Raw genomic sequence first — 21,802 nt, 5'->3', positions numbered from 1 at the left:
GAGAATGCCATTGTGTACCTCGATCCCCCAGCAAGAGACTATTTACTCATGTGGCACCAGTTTCTATCTCTATGTTCGTTCCTCCTCTTTCTCACACATCACCAATTATCATGACTGACACTGCGGCACACACAGGGTTAGCCACTGTTTTTGGCAATATGTGGTTCAGAGACTCATGGCCGATTGTGACCCCTATACTTTTCGAGATTTACCCTATAGTGGCAGCAGTGCACACTTGGTGGCATGTTTGGACAGGGAAGGCTATCCGATGCCTCTGTGACAATGCGGTAGCATGCAAAATCATCAATAAGGGTATAACCCGATCAGAACGCAGCGGCGCCATTTTGGCTCCGTATGCGTTCCAAGTTCGAACGTATAGAATACCATACTGAAATATGCAGCGTCCCTTTCGGTATGACGCGTGCGTTCCAGGATGGTTACAGGAAGCTACCAATTAAACACACCAGGAAGTAACTTTAAATAATAGACTGTCTATATAAACGGAACTCTTGAGGACTTTACCACATTTCTGAAGAAGCCTTGGACAGGCGAAACGCGTTTAGTGGAACCCTTTGAAGTTATCGGTTATTGTTTTTATTACTATTGTATAATAGTAAATTTTATATTTTCATATTTATTTTTTCCTTCATTTTTTTGCTTCCTGGTAAAATCGTATCCTTAGGTGGGGATTATACCACCCATGCTGTATATACTAGAGCAAGTAAATGTAAGTACGTTACTTTATTTCTCCTTTTACACCTAATGAAGGAAATACTTCACCATTGGAGTATTTCTTTGTATTTCAACATATGTCCTGCTCATTGCACCTTGTTTGAGACATCAGAGATGTCTACATGTGCACATATCCTTAGATGGGGATTGTTCCATCTATGCGCGTTAAAGCTGTATTAAATGTGAGTAATATCACATAAGATTATATCACCTCCCACCTATCAGTCATACTGTACTGCACTATTATATTATTTTTGCTTTTATCTTTGAGGTCAACTGTGTGTACAATTACAAAAGGAATTGTGTGCATATATATTTGTTTATATATATTGTTTGGGGCATGGCCTTTTCCATATTTCGCTATCCACAAGGTTTGGGAATCCTTGCATTGGTCACTGCAGCCCACAGCCGTCTTGTGTGTAATATTATAGTGAGCGCCTATCGTTCTCTTATATACCTGGTGTAGATAACAAACTGGCTGACGCATTATCACGCTCTCATTTTCAGGTATTTTCTCCAGCTGCACCCCACAGCACACACACTCTCTTCCAGAATTCCACTATTCCAAGAACTGGTGATGGACTAAACAACCTTCTGTATCACGCACAATCCTTAGCACTTGCTGCACTATCCAATAACACAAAGATAGCTTATAATAGGGACCTTACACTTTATGATAAATTCATATTGGAATTTCACATACAACCGAAGTTCACCATCAAATCTATGGTGGCTTTTGCTTCTTTTTGCCACCTTCACCTTAAATTAGCTCACAAAACAATCAAACTGTATCTCACCGGAATCCAACACCACGTACTAACCACTTTTCCTAATTACACACCTTTCCTTACATCCTACCCTATCACGAGTATACTCATAGGCATTAACAAAACATATCAAACTCCCTCGCCATCCAGATTACCAAACGATGGCCCAATTTTTCGGGCTCTCTCTGATTTATTGAATAATCAACCATTCAACATTCCCATGAATCATGTGATTAAAACTGCTATGTATATAGCCTTCTATGGCTTTTTGAGACCCCGCAAATTTATAGTCCCCAAGCAAACTGACCATTAGTTATGCCTTAAAATATCAGATATTACAAAGCTCCAAGATCACTATACACTGTTACTAAGAACGTCCAAAACTAATCAATCAAGTACACCATCCATCATCCCAGTGTATCCTACCGAGAACAGATAGTGCCCTGTTCAAATACTGTATTCATATCTACCAACGCTCATTCAGGCCTCCCAAGACTCGCCACTACTTTCACTCGAAGGATTCCCACTCGTAACTTCTAAATTCATATTCTACATCAGAACACTATTACGTAGATTAGGTTTTGACCCGGCCTTATTCTCCGGACAGTCATTTAGGATAGGAGCAGCCTCTGCCTCTTCCAGCACTAATACCCCAGCACGTATTATCAAAGATTGGGAGATGGAAATCTACGGTCTATTGTAGATATATTCCTCATCCAGAGAAGGAAATGAGGAAAGCATTTAAAAGTTTTGTTATGTAAATTGTTGCAATAAAGTGTGTTTTCCCTTTGATACTTTTGTCCTCTTTTATTACAGGCCTACCCGTACGTTGGTTACGGCACACCCCAACCAACTTTGCATTAACACGAATCACGCATATTACTATTATGTTTCCAACCACAAGTTTTAAGTCCAAAGGCCTGTATTTGTGGGATGAGTTTAAATCTATCTTGGACCTATAAAACCCCAATCACCCTCTTATCTGGACCATGCTCGTTTTCAGGCCACCACACCCCTTAGGCATCATATATATTGCCCTTGGTGGGCCCTCTTTTATTAAAGGCCTACCCGTACGTTGGTTAAGTCACACCCCAACAAACTTTGCATTAACACGAATCACGCATATTACTATGGTTTCCGACCACAAATATATACAGGCATACCCCACTTCTAAGTACACAATGGGACCAGAGCATGTATGTAAAACGAAAATGTACTTAAAGTAAAGCAATACCTTTTTTCACTTCCCAATGCATGTACTGCATTGCAATAGTCATTTACAGGCATAGCTGATACTGCAACTGCAGATTTCCAGTGATTTTATTTCCAGTGATTTATTTAGTGATTTCCAGTGGGCTTTTATTCAGTTAAAACAAACAGTAAAAAGAGAAATCTCATTCCAGATTGTACCATTTATCCCTAATGTTTTACTCATATGATCTTAAACTGGGAGGAAAAGTAAAATAAACCTGCCCACTGGGCCATTTTCTGCCAATACAGTGCCAATTTGTATTTGTTAGCAGCTTAGTTGCACACTTTGTTTAGAAACACCTCTTCATCACTTTAAGCATTTATGGTTTAACTTTGAATCCTTAGAATTGTAGCTAATGCAGCTAAGCTGCCAAGTCATAGTTATAGAAAATGGCAGGGTAAATCCTTTCACTGGATGGCAGCCGATTGCAGAATATGGACAATGTAGGGGCAGAAACAATATATATGTATTCAGCTAGGAGTAGGCATTTTAAATTTTAGGTGATTAACCTGTGCCATGTCAGCAGGTGTGAAAAGTTCTTGCTCCATAGACACTGAAATGAGCTTCTCCGGGCGAGAATAGCACCTTCCATTTCCTGTTCACTCGTGGGCAGAAGGGGTGCGGGAATGTCTGTACTCGCGAGGCAACTTTAAGTACACTCGTGGGTATGTCTGTACTCGTGAGCGAACTTAGTGTATGTAAAGCGGGGTATGCCTGTGTGTGTGTGTGTATATATATATATATATATATATATATATATATATATATATAGCGAGGGCTTGCACTCCTGGTGTAATCCTGTGGTGCCCGATGCTGGTCTGGCAAGGATCATGTAGACATAGCAGAAATGACCGCACTCCAAGGAACATGTTTTGTCCTGATGAAAGCTCCATGTGGGAGCTGAAACGTTGACTTTTTAAATGGATTGAATAAAAGTTAAATTTTATTTGAAAATCTCTATAAAGTCCTTGGAGTGCGGTCATTTCCGCTATGTCTATATATATATATATATATACGGTATATATATATATATATATATATATATATATATATATATATATATATGTATATATGTATATGTATGTTGGTTTTCTTTTGCGTAATACACAGTTGTGCCTATTAACAGCACCTGAAAGTTTAAAGGTGGCTTTGTCAAACTAAGTTTTTAATAAAATTAAATATTTTTATTAAAAAAAAAAAATACATTATACGATAATAGAATATAAATTATATACCTACTTAGGCACACCCCTGTATATGGTAAAAAAACAAACAAAAAAAAAACACATTTATCAAACTCTGCATTCAGCACTTTTTATTGCATTGTTTGGGGTTTATGTATCCAGAATCCTTTTCTCGTTGTCCTCCTCATTCCTGTTCCTTGCATATCGAACCGGGAAAAAAGGGGAAACAAACAAACTTCATTGCAGAAAATAGGGATTGATCCAAGTCTTGAGGTAAGTAAGCGATTCCTGCAGAAAGCAATTCCCATGTGGGAAGAACAATTATGGAGGCCGGTAAACTGGCTGGCTGTAGCTTTGTGCAGAAAAGAGTTTAGAAGTCCAATGGAGAAATGCAGGTATCTTTTGATCATTTTGCTTACTTCAAAAGCTTTAGAACTAAATTGTGTATTAAAAGGAAACTCAAAACCTTTTATTTACTTTTTCTTCTTTCCTCCTATTTAAAATCAACTCGCCTCCTTCTATACTGCCCACTTTCAGAATCTCTGACTCCACAATTTTAATTTCAGAACTTTTTTCTCAAAAACATTTCCTTAAAAGAAAAAAAATCTGCCTGTTTAGAATACTGGTCCATGTTCTGTAACCAAATAGGGCATTGAACACGATAACCATCAAAAATGATTATCCCATTCCCCTTCTCAGAATTTTTTGACAGACTGCAGGGCGCTAAGGTGTTTACCAAATTCTACCTTAGGAGTGCGTATAATTTGGTATGGATTAAGGGACATGAATGGAGAACTTCATTTAACACAAGAAATGGTCACTGAGTATCTTGTCATGCCCTTCAGCTTATGTAATGCTCCAGCCATATTTCAGGATCTCATTAACCCCGTAAAGGGACACTCCAGTGCCAGGAAAACAATCAGTTTTCCTGACACTGCAGGTCCCCTCTCCCTCCCCACCCCCAATCCTCGGTTGCTGAAGGGGTGAAAACCCCTTCAGTCACTTACCTGAGACCCCCCCCCAATGTCCCTTGGCGGTGGTTTCTGCTCGCCGCCGCTCCACCAAGATGACTTGATACCTGGGGGAAGAGGTTTCTGCTTTGCTCTAGTCCTCCCGCCCCACCACCTGCTCCCTAGATCCAATTCCCTTGCATCTCATCCGTACTCTCTTCTTCTCTAGCTCTCACTAAAATTCTCAATCTCTCTCTCTCTCCTCTGGCATATGTCCATCGCCCTTCAAACATGCAACTATAACCCCAATTCTAAAGAAGCCCAACCTTGACCCTTACTCCCCATCCAACTACCATCCTATCTTGCTACTATCTTTTGCATCCAGGATCCTTGAAATAGTTGTGTATGCAAAATTGACAGACTTCCTCGAATCCAACTCCTTGCTAGACCCGCTTCAATCTGGTTTCCGCGCTATGCACTCTGTGGAAACGGCACCGACCAAAGTATCCAATGATCTACTCGCTGCAAAATCTCAAGGTCACTACTCTATCCTAATTTTCCTTGACCTTTCTGCAGGTTTTGGTCTACAAGATATTGCTTTCTCCTGGTGCTCCTCCTACCTCTCAGAGCGCTCTTTCAGTGCTTCTTTCTCTGGCTCTGCTTCTTCTCCCCAACTCCTCTCTGTTGGTGTCCCCCAAGGTTCAGTCCTTGGTCCCCTACTGTTCTCAATCTATACTGCCCACCTTAGTAAACTCATTTGGCTTCCAATATCATTTCTATGCGGATGATACGCAAATCTATCTGTCCTCTCCTGATCTCTCCTCGTCCCTCTTGACTAGTGTCTCTGACTGTCTCTCTGGTATTTCTAACTGGATGGCTACCCACTTCCTTAAACTCAACTTGACAAAACTGAATTTCTGGTCTTTCCTCCCCTCCCTCAAGTGTTGCTATCCCTGTGTCTCCCTCCCTCCAAGTCAACTGTGCTAACATCCGCTCCACCACGCAGGCTCACTGCCTAGGTGTTCTCTTTGAGTCCGACCTCTCCTTCACGCCTCATGTTCAGTCTGTCGCTAAATCCTGCGCTTCCATCTCAAAAACATTGCGCATCCGACTCTATTCACCGCCAGATGCGACTAAGGTGCTGGTCCATTCCACTATCCTTTCTCGCCTTGACTACTGTAATCCCTGTAATACTGTGCTCCCAACTTGCGCTGTTACAGTCCATAATGAAAGCGGCGGCGAGGCTCACTTTCCTCTCCGCCCACTCTCACCCTTCTGTCAGTCCCTACATTGGCTTCCTGTAAAATATAGGATTCAATTTAAAATTCTGTTTCTTGCTTTTAAATCTTTACCTATCTATCCTCCCTAATAGTATGTCCCGTCTAGGCCCTTACACTCTGCTGAAGACTTACGTCTATCTTCTGTCCATATTCCCACCTCTGATGCTCGCCTTCAAGACTTCTCATGGGCTGCACCGTTCCTGTGGAACTCATTTCCCTCCTCCGTTAGATGCTCACCCAGTCTCCACTCCTTAAAAAATCATTAAAAACCCACTTCTTCACAAAAGTGTGTCAACTAAACTGTTAATAGCTCCTGACTGATTCCTCTCTTGCAACTGTCATTAGTCTAATACTATCTTTACCTTTTGTGTCACTTTACCCCACTCCCTCCAGCATGTAAGCTCATTGAGTAGGGCCCTCAACCAGGGCCAGACTGGGGATACAAAGCAGCCCTGAAAAAAAAAAAAAAAACTGTGCCAGCCCCGCAGCACAGCATGGGGAAAAAAAAAGGTGAGTAAAAAACTATTTTTAAACATATACGATGACACACACACACACACACCCCATGACACACATACCCCATGGCACGCAAACACACATATACCTTGACAGAGACAAACACACATACCTTGACAGACACACACACGCACACATACCTTGGCACATAATATAGCTACCTGTGGGCGACAGGCCAGGGAGTAGTGCAGGGCAGACAGCTGGGTCAGGTGTGCTGGCAGCTGCAGGGGGGAGCTGTCTGGAGCTCACCCTGCAGCCGTCAGAACAGCCAGCTCCGGTATCCCGGTGGGCCAGTCCTACTTGTCTGGTTACAACTACATGTTTGTTTGTACACCCACTGTAAAGCGCTGCAGAAATTGTTGGCGCTATATAAATAGTATAACATAAAAGTGTGAGAGTCCATTTGTGTTTTCAGGGGAGTGTGGTCTCCAGCAGCATTCAGCAGTTCTGGAAGCATTTTTGGAAGTAACAGGTCAGCTCTGTGTGCCAAGGTTGTAATTGGGGGCACTTGCAATGTTTATTGGATGTACCATGTTATCAAGAACAGAGGAGGGGGGGGGGGGGGGGAGTTGTAGAGCTAGGGCAGGTAAAGTTTGAGATGGGAAAAAGGAAATTGGAGGTTGCTGGAGAATTGCTGTAGTGCAAGACAGTGGAAGTTTCTGCAAGATTAATGTAAATTTTAAAGCAGCCAATGACCTGTTTAAACAAAATGTCTAGCAATTGTGAAACATCATGTAGATCAAGCATGTCAAACTCAAAGGCTAGCACAGGCCAAATAAACCAGGTTTAACCACTTCGCAACAGGTGACTGTTCAGGAACGTCATCGGTAAAATACCGTTGAGGACCGGTGACGGTCCTGAACAGTCATCACAGAAAACGGGCGGCGGGAGCAATCAGAGAACGCTTCCGACGAAATCCCGATGTTACTATCTGCCCGGCATCCCAGTATAAAAGTATAAGCAGTTAATAAAAATTAATTTTTTAGCCCCTTCCCTGCCAAATCTGTTACAGCAGTGCATTTGTGCTGTCTGTATTGTTGTTTTTTGCCCTCAAGGATTGCATTTGCCTTAAAAATCTGTGTCTTAGTCTCTTAGTGTCTTAGTCTGTCTTAGTAAAAAAAAAAAAGTGTGTTAGTATTTTGTTCGTTTAGTCAGTGTGAAACATGCAGTGCATGAACAGCTTGGAGGAGGCATATGCCTTCTTGGCGTATGCCTCCTCCACTGCGGACACTGCGGTCGATTTTGACCCAGGTCAGTTTTCTGACAGGTCTAGTGTCATGTCATCTGTGTGTGATGAATCCGTTATAAAAATATAAAGGGAGATTAGGGTTCAAACAATACATCCCCTCAAAGCGCTCTAGGTATGGTGCAAAAGTGTACAAACTGTGCGAGAGCGAAAGTGGCTATACATTTGCCTTTCGTGTATATGAGGGGAAAGATGGTCAACTGGACCCTCCTGGCTTTCCTGACTCTGGGGACAAGTGGGAAACTTGTTTGGGACCTACTAATCCCATTGTTTAATAAAGGTTCCCACCACCTTTATGTGGAAATTTTTACAGCAGTGTCCACATGTTTAAATTTCTTCATTGTTTGCAGACACTGGCCTGCGGCACTGTGAGAAGAAATTCCAAGGATTTTCCCAGACCTCTCATAGAGGCCAAATTTAAAAAAAGGTGAATGTAAAGCTCTGCGCAAAGCTAAAGTGCTTTCAATAAAATGTAAGGACATGAAGGATGTTAATATACTAACCACCACCCATGATGAAAGCATTGCAGACGTCACTGTCCGAGGCAGAGTACAGACCAAGCCTGTTTGCATCAGGGCTTGTAACAGGCACATGGGGGTTGTTGATTTGGCTGATCAGCTGATGCAGCCATATCTTATCTTAAGAAAGACAAAAGCCTGGTATAAAAAGGTGGCTATCTACCTGATGCAAGTAGCAACACGCAATTCATTTTTACTCTTTAAAAAAAATGAATCCAGGAAAAACCACCTTCCTCCAAGTTCAGCTCAAGCTGATTTCCACAATCATTTATCAAATCAAATAACCCAACAAGCCTATGCGTGGATGGTATCACTGTACTCAGGAGATGTTGCTGAACACATACTGGGTTGTTGTTTGGCAGTGACACATGACAGGATCTGTTAATACATGGCTAAAGTACAATGTGCGTAAAAAAACACACCAAAAAAATGACTACCTAAAAGTGCAACAATTGAGACGCTCGGTGACCGCAATTGAAGCAAGGCACCGGCGGAAAAACCTCCGTCTCCGAGGGCCCAAAAGCTAATAGCACACATGGGTGTAGGGGGAGGTGAAGACAGGCAGCGGTTCTACTCAGCATTCCAGGTGCGGAAATCGGCGGAAGCCCCAAGCGGAGCACCCTCGGACGTCATCATGGTGAAACTAGATATAGCTAACAAGGTCAGTTATAATGGCACGTTCCAGGGAAATGGGGGTAATCATTAATGAAGGACACAAAGTGGCAATATTCCCTGACATACCATTCACCGTTCTCACGGAGAAAAGAAAGCTGGCACCTATAGCCAAGAAAATGCGAGACTCAGGAATAAGATTCCGCTGGGGAGTGGAGGGTACACTCCTAACAGAAATAGAGGGAGAGAGTATGGTCCTGACATTGGAAGATGATCCGGAGCCCTTCCTGCAAAATGTGGGTATGCCGCCAACACAGGAAACCCCCACACCCACCAAGAGACCAGAAAGTCCAGAGGGTCCCAGTGAGACTGACCACACACAGAGCAAGCCATCCAACTTCAAGGTGAAGAGACTGACTCCAGCACACAGAGCCGCAGAACCACGACCATCTGAGAAGGACCGAACGAAAACTAATACTAACAGGGACTTCCTTTGGTAAACTGACTTAATCTGTTGACCCGCCAAAAATCGGCCACTGACCCTGAAATACAACACAGAGGCGAACACGACAAGTAACTGATGCCCCATTAATTATCAAGCAGACAGTCTCGATGGACAATCCCGTAGAGACCCAGGTGCCGGCACACCTATATAAAATAAAGCGGCTACCTAAACACTTTGCATATGTGCCTACCTAAATACACTGCATTACTAATATATTGCATGACTGTATAGCTGCATTACTAAGTACAAGGCATCAATAAATATATTGTATTACTAAATATATTACACCACTGTATTATTACCACTATAATATAGCTTTACTAACTATAGCATTACTAGAGATGTTGCCTTGCCAGAGATGTTGCCTTGCCAGAGATGTTGCATAATTATACAGGCTGCATTACTATATATCCTGCATAACTATATTATTACGTTACTATATTATTATAATACTGGAGATAGTGCATTACTAAATATATTGCATAACTATAGTCTTGCATTACTAAAAATATTACATTACTGAATATATGGCATAACTATGTATAATGCATACCCGTATATATTGCATAAATGTACACGTTGACTACAACTTAATAAAAAAAAAATTTAAATTTAAAAAAAAAAAAAAAAAAAACCCTGGGTTGACAAAGGCTATTGGTTAATTCAGTGGATGAAAAGTGTTAAAATACCACCATTTAAAATACCCTGGGTTGTCTACTTTTCAAAAATATATGGTTTGATGGGGGTAAAATACATTGGCCCAAATAGGACATGGGCGCAGTTTGACTACATGTCAAAATTCCAAGTTGGAAAATGGATATGCGCACATGCCAAATGTGTCCTTTTAGCCCTCTAACAACCCAACAAGCCTATGCATGGGTGGTATCACTGTACTCGGGAGATGTTGCTGGACAAATATTAGTGTGTATTTTGGCAGCAACACATAACAGGATCTGTGAATTTATACCTGAATTGCAATGTATGTGGGAAAAAATAAACTACCTATTCGAAGTTTGGCAAAAACTGGTCGTAAAATGGCTGCATAGAAAGTGTCATAATATCCTTAGATGAATACCCTGGGTTGTCTACTTTAAAAACAATATGTACATGTGGGGTGTTTTTCTGAGATTTATGACAGATAACAGTGTCACTATTGATACATTTTAAAAATTTATGTTTTGAAACTGCAGTATCCTACTTGTACTTATAGCTCTATAACTTGCACAAAAAAAAAAAAGCAGGTAAACACTGGGTGTTTTTAAACTCAGGACAACATCGGCTCTGTAGACAGATTCTTCTGGAATTCTCTTCCGATGCCCCATTCTCTCAATATTTTTGCTCCTTCTGGGTTCGACATCACTGCAGTCTTGCCTGCTCTCTGCTCCAGCAGTTTAACTGGATATCCCCAGCGGTATGCAATGCAATTTTCTCTAAGTGCTGCGGTGATGTCCTGGAATTCCCTACGTTTTTGGAGGGTAAAAGCTGAGACATCTGTGAACAGCATGATGCCGCGGTATTGATCAGGTAGATCTTTGCGGGTTCTACTGTTTTTTAAAATAGCGTCTTTGATGTGATAATAGTGTATACGCACCAGAATGTCTCTGGGGGCATCTTGGGGCAGAAACCTGGGTCTCACTGTCCTGTGGATGTGGTAAAAAAAGGAGCATGCCTTGCGGGATATCTGGCACCAGTGTCTTTAGGTATGCTGTGATATGTGCTGTCAAGTCATTTATGCCCACAGTCTCTGCCACCCCCCTCAGCCGCGAGTTGTTTCGATGGCTCCAGTCTTCCATGTCAGCTAATTTTACCTCTTGTGCCGCCATACGTTCTGCCATCTGCGTCAGCCTGTCTGCAAGGTCATTATGCGCTTCCTCCGCATCGGCCATTTTCTCTTCCAGTTTTGAGGTCCTGGAGCCGAGATCTACGCAGCTCTCTTATGAATGTTTGTACGCTGTTCATTATTCTGGTGGACATTTCGTCCAACATGGTTTGCATGATTGTCCGGGTCAGGAGCCCCTGATCGTTGGCCTCACAGTGAGCTGCCTCATTGCTGTTGTCAGCGCCATCTTGGATTCCCGCTGTCTGAGGTGAGTCCCGTTGTGCGCCTTGCTTTGGGGCAAAAAACTGTGCCCTGTCCGCCTTCTCTGTTTGCCTCTTCGTCTTAGGGTGAGACATTGTTGTTTTGGTAGGTATTTTCTGCCGTTGAAATGTGTGGCAATTGCACAAAGTAGGCTGTATGTCGTGGAGCTGCGTTCACATGCGACTGCTCCCGCCGTTATCCAGGCCATGCCCCACTATAGTGGTCCTTTAAAGAAGTAAGAGTTCTCCTCTTCGTCACATAATTGGGCTTCACTGTAAAGTAAATCAAATGTATTAAGCTCCTCTTTTATCCAGCAATGTCCCAGTTAAATGCTTGAGGTCGTGGTGACAGTCTAATCCAGTTTTTTATTTACCATGCTCAATCAGTTTCTTTTAGAGAAGCATGGTATAATTAGAGGTAATGTTAATGGGTGTCTGTGATGCTTGTATTAGTGTGTCAGATTATAACTGTCAGTGTCATTATGCTTGTGTTCTTGTTAGTGCCATTACGTCTAAATATGTGTGATATCAGTATGTGTATTGTTTTCACGCGTTTTACTGTTAATTCTTTTTAAACTGCTCCCATTTCTTTTAGAATTTCCTTTAAAGAAGTCCCTTTGTTTCGACCCTGACAATTCCTCCACCATTTAAACCTCCCCTGGCTTTTTAAACTAACCCAGAAGCTCCATACCGCTCCCTGGTGGTCTAGTGGCTGTGGTAGGCTTTGCGCTTCGTCCCCTTACCCCCTACTCCTGTGGTGCAGTTTCTCATGCCGATGTTCATTCTAAAGCTGCAATGATGTGTATACTGTGCTAGATTATGGTGTTTTTGTGGTAATTAGCCCAGTGCTTTCTTGATCTAGTTGCTCTTATCTAAGGGTGCCTGAATATTAAAAGCAATAGAAGACATCTTTAAAAAAAAAAAAAAAACTCCCAGCCATAGCCACACAATGCCCGAGCCCACTGTGGATTGCCACTCACAAAGGGGAATGTAGAATGTTTGCCTTTTCCGAAGAGACTGGGTAGAGTCTCTGTACCTCATGCTAGGTTTACTGTGACTTTGTGCAACTTATTCCATTCATGATGTAAAATATTGTTAAACATGATTACATTTTTTGTGCAAAAAAAATCGTAAGAACATATACCTAAAACTTAAAAAACAAACAAAAACAATTTGAATCTTGCATAGAGTATTATGATTTCCTTTTTTTTTTTTTTTTCCACCAGGCCAAAGAAAAACACAGTGCAAGAAAAGTCCAGGAAGCCAAATGATGCCACTGTTGCCAAAGGATTAAAGTGGAAAAAGGAATAAAGTAATGCTATTACTTATTTTGTTGTTGGTTTGATCAAATTGAACCATACAGGTTTTTGTATATCCGCAGGTACTCACTTATTTTTGTGGAAGCACGGTTTCTGATGTATGTTATAGAATGTGTGTGTGTGTGTGTATAAGAAGACTGAGGCTGTAGTTGTGGGAAGACTTACAAAGCCTATAAATACACAGGCCTCCACTTCCTCTTGGTCAATACTGCCTGGTTCAGTACAGAACCACCGACTTCCGGTTCAAAGGTCATCAACACAAACTACCTAAACTCCAAACAAGCTGGTCTTGGTCTTGTTCTGCCTATGCATGTATTCATTAACACTAGTAACAGTCTAGTAAAAAAAATAAAAACAGCCGCTTCCCTCGATGCTCATGATGTTCTGCCAAGTAAGGCCCAGCTGCCGCGTTTTCTGTTGCTGTTCACCCGTAAGTTTGTTCGTTGGGCCGTGCTATTACTGACATTCAACATGTTTACGGCCCACATTCAGCCTTTCACTAACTGCAGTGGTATTCGCAGTTCAGTTCATATATTTCCCTCATTCGGAAATGGCGAATTTCAATAAGAACGCAAATTTGGTCTATTTCAATCATACATAGCATCACAGTGATACTTCAATTAGGTTCGTACATTTCGCTTACTGTATTCGTTCGGCGATATCCATTTTAACATCTGCAATTCAGATAGTCACCCTTCATTTTCATGCTTGCCCTCTGGGTTTTCAGGCATTCATTGGGCCTAGTTTGTTTAGTAATTTATGTCATGCCCAAACTTGGACCAATACATGTGGTGTACTGCCTGTTAATAATCTGTCTTTTTTCACTGTAGGTCACCTACTTAATTGTTTTAAGCCCTTTCTTGACTCCGCACAGGCCTAGTTAAGTGTACTTTAAAATTATGTTGGTCATAATTATGTGTGTTCTATGATTGGATGGCCATAGACACGAACCTCATCTAAGTATGTTATATTCACACTTCAAATCAAAACATGTCACAAACCAGGCCAGCCACTTGGGTGTCATCAATAAACATACTAAATTGCAACCTGTCTACTCAAATGTTTTCAACATTTATTAAACCCTGTTTAATTGCATCATTCACCCGTATTTTCCCATTTGGCCACCCTGCAGCTAGGCACAGTTATGTTTGGCCTTCATTCGGCATCCACTAGCATAAGAAAGTGGAGGGTGCACAAAACAGTATGATGAAAAAATGTATACTTTTCAATAGTGGCAACTGATATCTCCACGTCAAACTCAAATATAAAGGAGTACATGTGTAAAAAGAAAGAGGGACAACCTTTTATGCAAAAAAGTTGGAAAGAAAAAAATGTTTGTGTGTATATATATATAGGTATATGTATGTATATATATATATATATATATATATATATACACACACACACACACACACACACACACACAATATCTCACAAAAGTGAGTACACCTCTCACATTTTTGTAAATATTTTATCTTTTCATGTGACAACACTGAAGAAATTACACTCTGCTACAATGTAAAGTAGTTAGTGTACAGCCTGTATAACAGTGTAAATTTGCTGTCCCCTCAAAATAAATCAACACACAACCATTAATGTCTAAACCGTTGGCAACAAAAGTGAGTACACCCCAAAGTGTCAATATTTTGTGTGGACACCATTATTTTCCTGCACTGCCTTAACCTTTATGGGCATGTAGTTAACTAGAGCTTCACAGGTTGCCACTGGAGTCCTCTTCCACTCCTCCATGACAACATCACGGAGATCGTGGATGTTAGAGACTTTGTGCTCCCCCACCTTCCATTTGAGGATGCCCCACAGATGCTCAATAGGGTTTAGGTCTGGAGACATGCTTGGCCAGTCCATCAGCTTTACCTTCAGCTTCTTTAGCAAGGCAGTGGTCGTGCCTTGAAAGTGTGTTTGGCATAGTTATAATGTTGGAATACTGCCCTGTGGCCCAGTCTCCGAAGGGAGGGTATCATGCTCTGCTTCAGTATGTCACAGTACATGTTGGCATTCATGGTTCCCTCAATGAACTGTAGCTCCCAGTGCCGCCAGCATTCATGCATGCCCAGAACATGACACTCCCATCACCATGCTTGAGTGTAGGCAAGACACACTTGTCTTTGTACTCCTCACCTGGTTGCCGTCACACACGTTTGACACCATTTGAACCAAATAAGTTTATCATGGTCTCATCGGACCACAGGACATGGTTCCAGTAATCCATGTCCTTAGTCTGCTTGTGTTTAGCAAACTGTTTGCAGGCTTTCTTGTGCATCATCTTTAGAAGAGGCTTCCTTCTGGGATGATAGTCATGCAGACCGTTATCTGTACGGACGTTGCTGCCCACATTGGATTTGCAGCAATTTTGTTCCTAGTTCCTTGACATAGGGCCCACAGAGACACACAGCCTTAACTGGCATTGGATTAGGGTATTAATAGTTCTTTCCTTGTTTAAAAATCGTGGAAACCTTCCATTACAAGGACAGGCTTTCTAAATTGGAGTTATTTACTAGACTAGTGTGCACAAAAGAAAATTTGGTTTGCCTGAATTCTTGATTGTCCAAGTTTAATTTATGAACTTAACATGCCTTTTGGCGCACGCAGATACACATGCATAGACAGAAAAAGGAACATGCACAGGCACATACCACAAAGGCAGAAACGGGTACACACACAGACCGTGTGGGGGCTGCAGTGTGTGTGTAGTTTATCCAGTGTTCGTGTAGGGGATGTATTATGGTATAGGGGCTGTAAGTGGGAGGGGATTGGATGTGGCTTGAATGTGTTTATACACATATAAACATTTTTTTATTAAATTTTATTGAAATATATATATATATATATATATATATATATATATATGTCCTCCCTCTATTTACTTAGCAGGAAGAGATGATGCTGTTTTTTGGTGGTCCAGTGTGGATAGCCTTTACCATTGCAGACGTCATATAATGGCTTTCGTGAAGGTCCGGATTCATAGTATCAGAGCGTTGCCTTGGTAACCCGCAACAATGATTTTTACTGCCTGGAGCGCACAGGAGCCATTTTAGGAAGTTGGCAATGACAGAGGGTAAAAGCTGTGCATAGCTTTCACCCTAGGATTTGGAGACCCAGTGATTTTTGGGGGCCCACTTTGCATGTATAAAATTATTTGAGTAAAATACATGCTTGCTAATGATTGCATAATTTATTAGTGATGCCAGTTATGAACATATGTTTAAGAAAAAAAAATCCCTATAAAGATGTTGTTCTGCATGAGAGAATGAAAAACAAACGATACAACAATATCTGCCTAAGTTCATGACAATAAAGATAATGCTGAAGAAGAAACAATCATGTAAAAAGAAATGACTAGTCCCTACAACCTATCTCTAGAACAAATGTCACAGTTAGGGGGAAATAATTTAAAGTGAAAACTTATTCTAAACCTGAGAAATAAACATAGCATTAGCATTCCCAACCTCTCTTCCATTGCACACCAACTGCATGTCTTTTAGATTAAATAACAAACCTATATTTTTATTTTTATTAACAAGACCTGGTCATGTTAAAGGACCACTATATGCACCCAGACCACTTCAGCTCAATGAAGTGGTCTGGGTGCCAGCTCCCTCTAGTTTTAACCCTGCAGCTGAGAAACTATGTTTCACTGAGGGTTAATCCAGCCTCTAGTGGCTGTCTCACTGATATCCAGCCGCTAGAGGCGCTTCCACGCTTCTCACTGTGAAAATCACAGTGATAAGACACATATGTCCATAGGAAAGCATTTAAAAATGCTTTCCTATGGGCAGTTTGAAAGCGCGCGGCTCCTGCTGTGCATGCGCATTTGGCGCTGACGTCGGCAGGAGGAGAGTACCCCAGCGCCGAGGGAGCCCGGTGCTGGAGAAAGGTAAGTAGCTGAAGGGGTCCTTTAAGGACATTCACAGAAGTGTCCCTAAGCCAATTTTGAGATATATTGGCTCAGCTTAGGGTCATTGGCCTGTTGGAAGGTGAACCATGAAACGGGAAACTGTCAAATATAATTTTTTTAAAGCGCTAAAGTTGTAGCAGTTTTGCCAGGTGGAGGTTTGCCGTGCTTGGGAAAGTATCTCCAAGCAGGGCAAATAGGCAAAGAACAGAGAAGGAGCGCAGGCGGACTTGAGGTGGGTGTTACAGAAGTGTAATACCCACCTCTTTAATGAGAGGGCCAGGTAAGTCATGACATTTTCTTTTTAAGTATATCTTTTTTTTTTATCATGCATTCAGCTTTTTCTCAACCCTGACAAACACCCCAACGCATAATGCAACCAACACCATGTGCTTTACCATTGGGGTGGTATTGCACAGGTGATGAGCGTTGCCTGGTTTCTGCCAAATATGACATTAAATTGAGGCAAATCAGTTTAATCTTCATTTCATCAGACCAGACCAGACCAGACCAGTCTGAGCGTCTGTTTGGTACTTTTTTTTTTTTTTCCTTCAAATTCTAACTGACTTTTACACCCTATTCCAAATTATTATGCAAATTATATTTTTCTCATTTACCTAAATAATTGATGTAAATAACAGTCATCATAAACATAAACTTACAATGCACTGTTCCAAATTATTACGCACAGTAAGTTTCAAAACACTTTATAGGTTGTAAAGAACTGAAAACTGTCATTTGTTGTGTTTGCAGCATATTTACTGAAATCAAAAGCTATTTCAATCAAACTTATAATAACATTTTAACAGGTCACGTTACATTTTAACATAGGACCCCTTATTTGATAGCAGCTTCACAAGTCTTGCATCCATTGAACTTGTGAGTTTTTGGACAGCTTCTGCTTAAATTTGTTTGCAAGATGTAAAAATAGCCTCCAGAGCTGCTGTTTGGATGTAAACTGCCTCCCACCCTCGTAAATCTTTTGCTTGAGGATGCTCCAAAGATCCTTAATAGGATTGAGGTCAGGGGAGGATGGAGGCCACACCATGACTTTCTCTCCTTTTATCCCCATAGCAGCCATTGATGCAGAGGTATTCTTTGCAGCATGAGATGGTGCATTGTCATGCATGAAGATGAGTTTTTTTACAGAAAGCATAGTTCTTCCTTCTGTACCAGGGAAGAAAGTGGTCAGTCAGAACTCCACATACTTTGCAGAGGTCATCTTTACACCTTCGGGGACCCTAGAGGGGCCGACCAGCTCTCTTCCCATGATTCCGTCCCAAAACATGACTCCGCCTTGCTGATGTCGCAGCCTTGTTGGAACAGGGTGGCCGTCCTCCAACCATCCACTACTCCATCCATCTGGACCATCCAGGGTTGCACGGCACTCATCAGTGAACAGGACTGTTTGAAAATTAGTCTTCATGTATTATAATGCAGCCGTTTCTGTTTGTGAGCATTGGTTAGTGGTGGCCGAATAGAAGGTTTATGCACAGTTGCAAGACTCTGGAGGACTCTACACATTGATGTCCGTGGGACTCCAGAGGCACCAGCAGCTTCAAATATCTGTTTGCTGCTATGTAATGGTATTTTAGCAGCTGCTCTCTTGATCCGATGCATAGATCTGGCAGAAATCTTCCTCAATGTGCCTTTATCTGCACGAACCCATCTGTGCTCTGAATCGGCCACAAATATCTTAATAGTGATGATCACGCATACGTTTTCGTGAAATATCTGTTTTCATACCTCGTCCAAGGCATTGAACTATTTCACTCTTTTCGGCAGCAGAGAGATCCTTTTTCTTCCCCATATTGCATGAAAATGGTGCTCTGCTTAATAATGTGGAACACCCTCCTTTAGTAGTTTTTCCTTAAATTGGGCTCACCTGGCAAGCTAATTATCACAGGTGTCCAAGATTGTTTTTAGTGATCAAAAGAGCCCTGATACACAATGCCATCCATGAGTTAAACTGAAAAACAAAATATTTAATCTCTGTGACACTTAAATAGAATTTGCATAATAATTTGGAACATGGTATATGTGTCTTGCAGTAAGGAGAGTCTTTCACCTGACCAGTATGCTATAAAGGCCAGATCGGTGGAGTGTTGCAGTTGTCCTTCCATAGGTGTTACCACAGAATGGCATAGTATCTTGTTCAGCAATCAGCTATCCAATTAGTTTTGTATCTTTATTTATCTGGGGCTTTGGCCTAACACTATAATGGCAATGTTGCTGCCCCAGTAGCTTCTTTACAAATCCTCAATATGTTCTCTTTTTTAATGGCTGTTACTGCCATTAAAAATCGACTTTTCACTCACCATAAGGCAAAGTATGATTTTTAATATTATCTTACTATTGCCATTTTGCATTGAATATATTTTAGTGTTAGCATCATTCTTTTGGATCCAGTAGAAAGAGTGGTCAATGAAAAGTTGAACTTTGTAGACACTCTTTAGGCTGTGTTCAGAGGTTTTTTATTTTACAGAAAGAAAAAAATATTTCAAGCAGAAATATCTAAGATGACTGCAATACATGTTTGCTAATCAGAGATGCAGGAAATCCGCCTCAAATCCACCTTTACTGGTAGCTTAGGCTCCCTAACTTCTATACGCCTATAAATCCAGTCAGTCTCTGGATTTCTCTTCCCAACATCAGTCTGTGTGTTGTCCACTGAAATGCAGTTATAAGCTTTGGATGGCCTTCTAATCAGCTGAGGCTGAGCATAGGTGTCTTCAATCTACTCTGCTAATGCATGTGTTCACTGTGGCACAATACTCTGCAGATATAGTCATCTTGAAGATTACTCCTTTCTAAAAGTGGTGCCTGATTAGCTGTAGGACCAAAGCATCATTTTGTTTTAAAGAATGCTGCGTCTAAAAAGGCAGAAGTTGAAATGTTTGGTTTCATAGGATAGATATAAACAAAGAGGGAAACCCTTGCAAATAACTTGTTATTTATAATGCTATTCTATAGAAACAATATTGCATACGATGGTGGAAATACTAACTGTCGGTACAGCTCTGCACAGAAGAAACATGAAACATGTTTTAAAACCGTTCTTTTACCTTTCTGGTTTTATGCATATTTTGCAAACACCCATTATCATCACATAGCCACTTGGCGTGCAGCTGCCTAGGGGTACAGTGCTGGTGATATGTATTTGACTGTTGCTATTCTTAGTAGGTGCTGCTATCTTCTGAATTCGTCTCCTGCGACTTTCTCTGCCAGAAATCAATGGAGGATCACAAGTGAAGGCTGGGGGGGAATTACAGAACTTGGCAGTGGGTAGCTCTGTGAAGCTTTCAGGCAAATGCTGTCCTTGGCAAAACAAATGTAGAGTAACTTGGGCTGTAACAAAGTGGCAGTAGTTCTCATTAATAACATTCAAAAGCTCCCTACTTTGTCTTATAACTTTTGATTACATTTAAATGTCAGTGTTATTCGAACACAGTCAATGTGTCCTATCCGTCCCAGTAAACCCCTGTCCGACATCAAGACAGCCTAAGCCCAAACACCAGCTGTAGCTAAATACCTTGACTCCTAATCCATGGATAGACACTGATACTGCTAGCAACCTTATGAAGAGAAATCTGCATACCTCTTGGCACCCAGCCCATTCATAAACGTGAGCTAGAAAAGGAATATAAAGGTGTCTAATTCAAACTAAACATGCTCCCCTTATGAGCTTGCAAACACTCATGTTGCAGCCATGAGTCAGTCATGTAGAGGAGCACTTTTAGGAAGGGGAAGAAAGGACAAGGCTCAGAAATGGTATGGTATTGCATACAAGAGATAAAGCAGCTTTGTACGGACATGTATGATGAACAGGTTTTTGTTTATTTGCTTGTGGCACAACAAAATAAAGAATAAAAAAAAAAGCTGGAGCAGCATGTACAACGAAGGACTACTTGGAAATTTAGTGGGTAGCAGGAGTGATAGCCAATGAAGTGGTATGGGTGCCATGTCTCTCAGGTTTTAACACCGCAGCTGTAAACAAAGCAGTTTCAGAGAAACTGCTATGTTTACATTCGGGGTTAAGCCAACCTCTGTCAGGATCGGGACAGGGATCCAACACGCAGAGTACAAACAGTAGCCAGATACGTATACCGGACCTTAGAATGGCCGGACTAACGTAAGTAGTACAGTATAGAATGGTCAAAGACAAGCCGAGGTCGAGGGTAACAGAAGACAGGTAAGCGAGAGACAAGCCGAATCAAGGGTAACAGAGATAAGCAGAGTAAGGTAAACAAGCCGGGTCAAAACCAAAAGGGATAATAGAATACACAAGCACTGAGTGACTAGAACAAGCTAGAACCACGACAGGGCAATGAGCTAATGAAATAAGCTCTGTTAAATACCCTGTTCAGAGCAGTAACCACGCCTCCAAGGCGTCCTGATTGGTCCTACAGCAATTGACTGACAGGTCGTTCCGGGGGAGTGTCCTGATGACTACTTCCTGCCTAGATGCTGTAAAAGGCAGTCACTCCCTCGCGGCCGGCCTAGCATGACCGGATAGACCGCGGGGAAGGGAGCCATCAGACCGTCTGGATGGAGGAACAGCTAAGTCTCTACCTCTTTCGGAGGTAGAGACCACAGGTACCCTGACAGTACCCCCCCTCTCAGATACGCCCACCGGGCGGAATGAACCGGGACGAGATGGGAAGCGAGAGTGATACGCCCTGCGGAGACGGGGAGCATGAACATCCTCCTGAGGTACCCAACTCCTCTCCTCAGGACCATATCCCTTCCAATCAACCAGATATTGTACTCTCCCCCGGGAGATTCGAGAATCAATAATAGAGTTAACCTCATACTCCTCCTGACCCTCCACCTGAACGGGGCGAGGAGGGGCTATTGTGGAGGAAAATCTGTTGCATATGAGTGGTTTCAGCAATGAAACGTGAAACGAGTTCGGAATGCGTAAGGTAT

The 21,802-nt window shown here is 41.8% G+C and overlaps 1 protein-coding gene across 1 annotated transcript in view; it reads left to right on the top strand.

Moving 5' to 3' along the window:
* The window catches only part of UCHL5 (ubiquitin C-terminal hydrolase L5), a 287,690-nt gene that overhangs the window by 208,439 nt on the left and 57,449 nt on the right, over positions 1 to 21,802 (top strand). Inside the window, exon 11 of the mRNA XM_063426950.1 lies at positions 12,868 to 12,953. Coding sequence (XP_063283020.1) covers positions 12,868 to 12,912 — 45 coding nt within the window. The 3' untranslated portion in view covers positions 12,913 to 12,953. The remainder of the gene's footprint in view (positions 1 to 12,867; positions 12,954 to 21,802) is intronic.

The sequence above is a fragment of the Pelobates fuscus genome, chromosome 7 (genome assembly GCF_036172605.1).
Source record: "Pelobates fuscus isolate aPelFus1 chromosome 7, aPelFus1.pri, whole genome shotgun sequence".
NCBI lineage: Eukaryota > Metazoa > Chordata > Amphibia > Anura > Pelobatidae > Pelobates > Pelobates fuscus.
The sequence above is the reverse complement of the archived record's forward strand: the minus strand, read 5'-3'. Positions and strand labels throughout refer to the sequence as shown.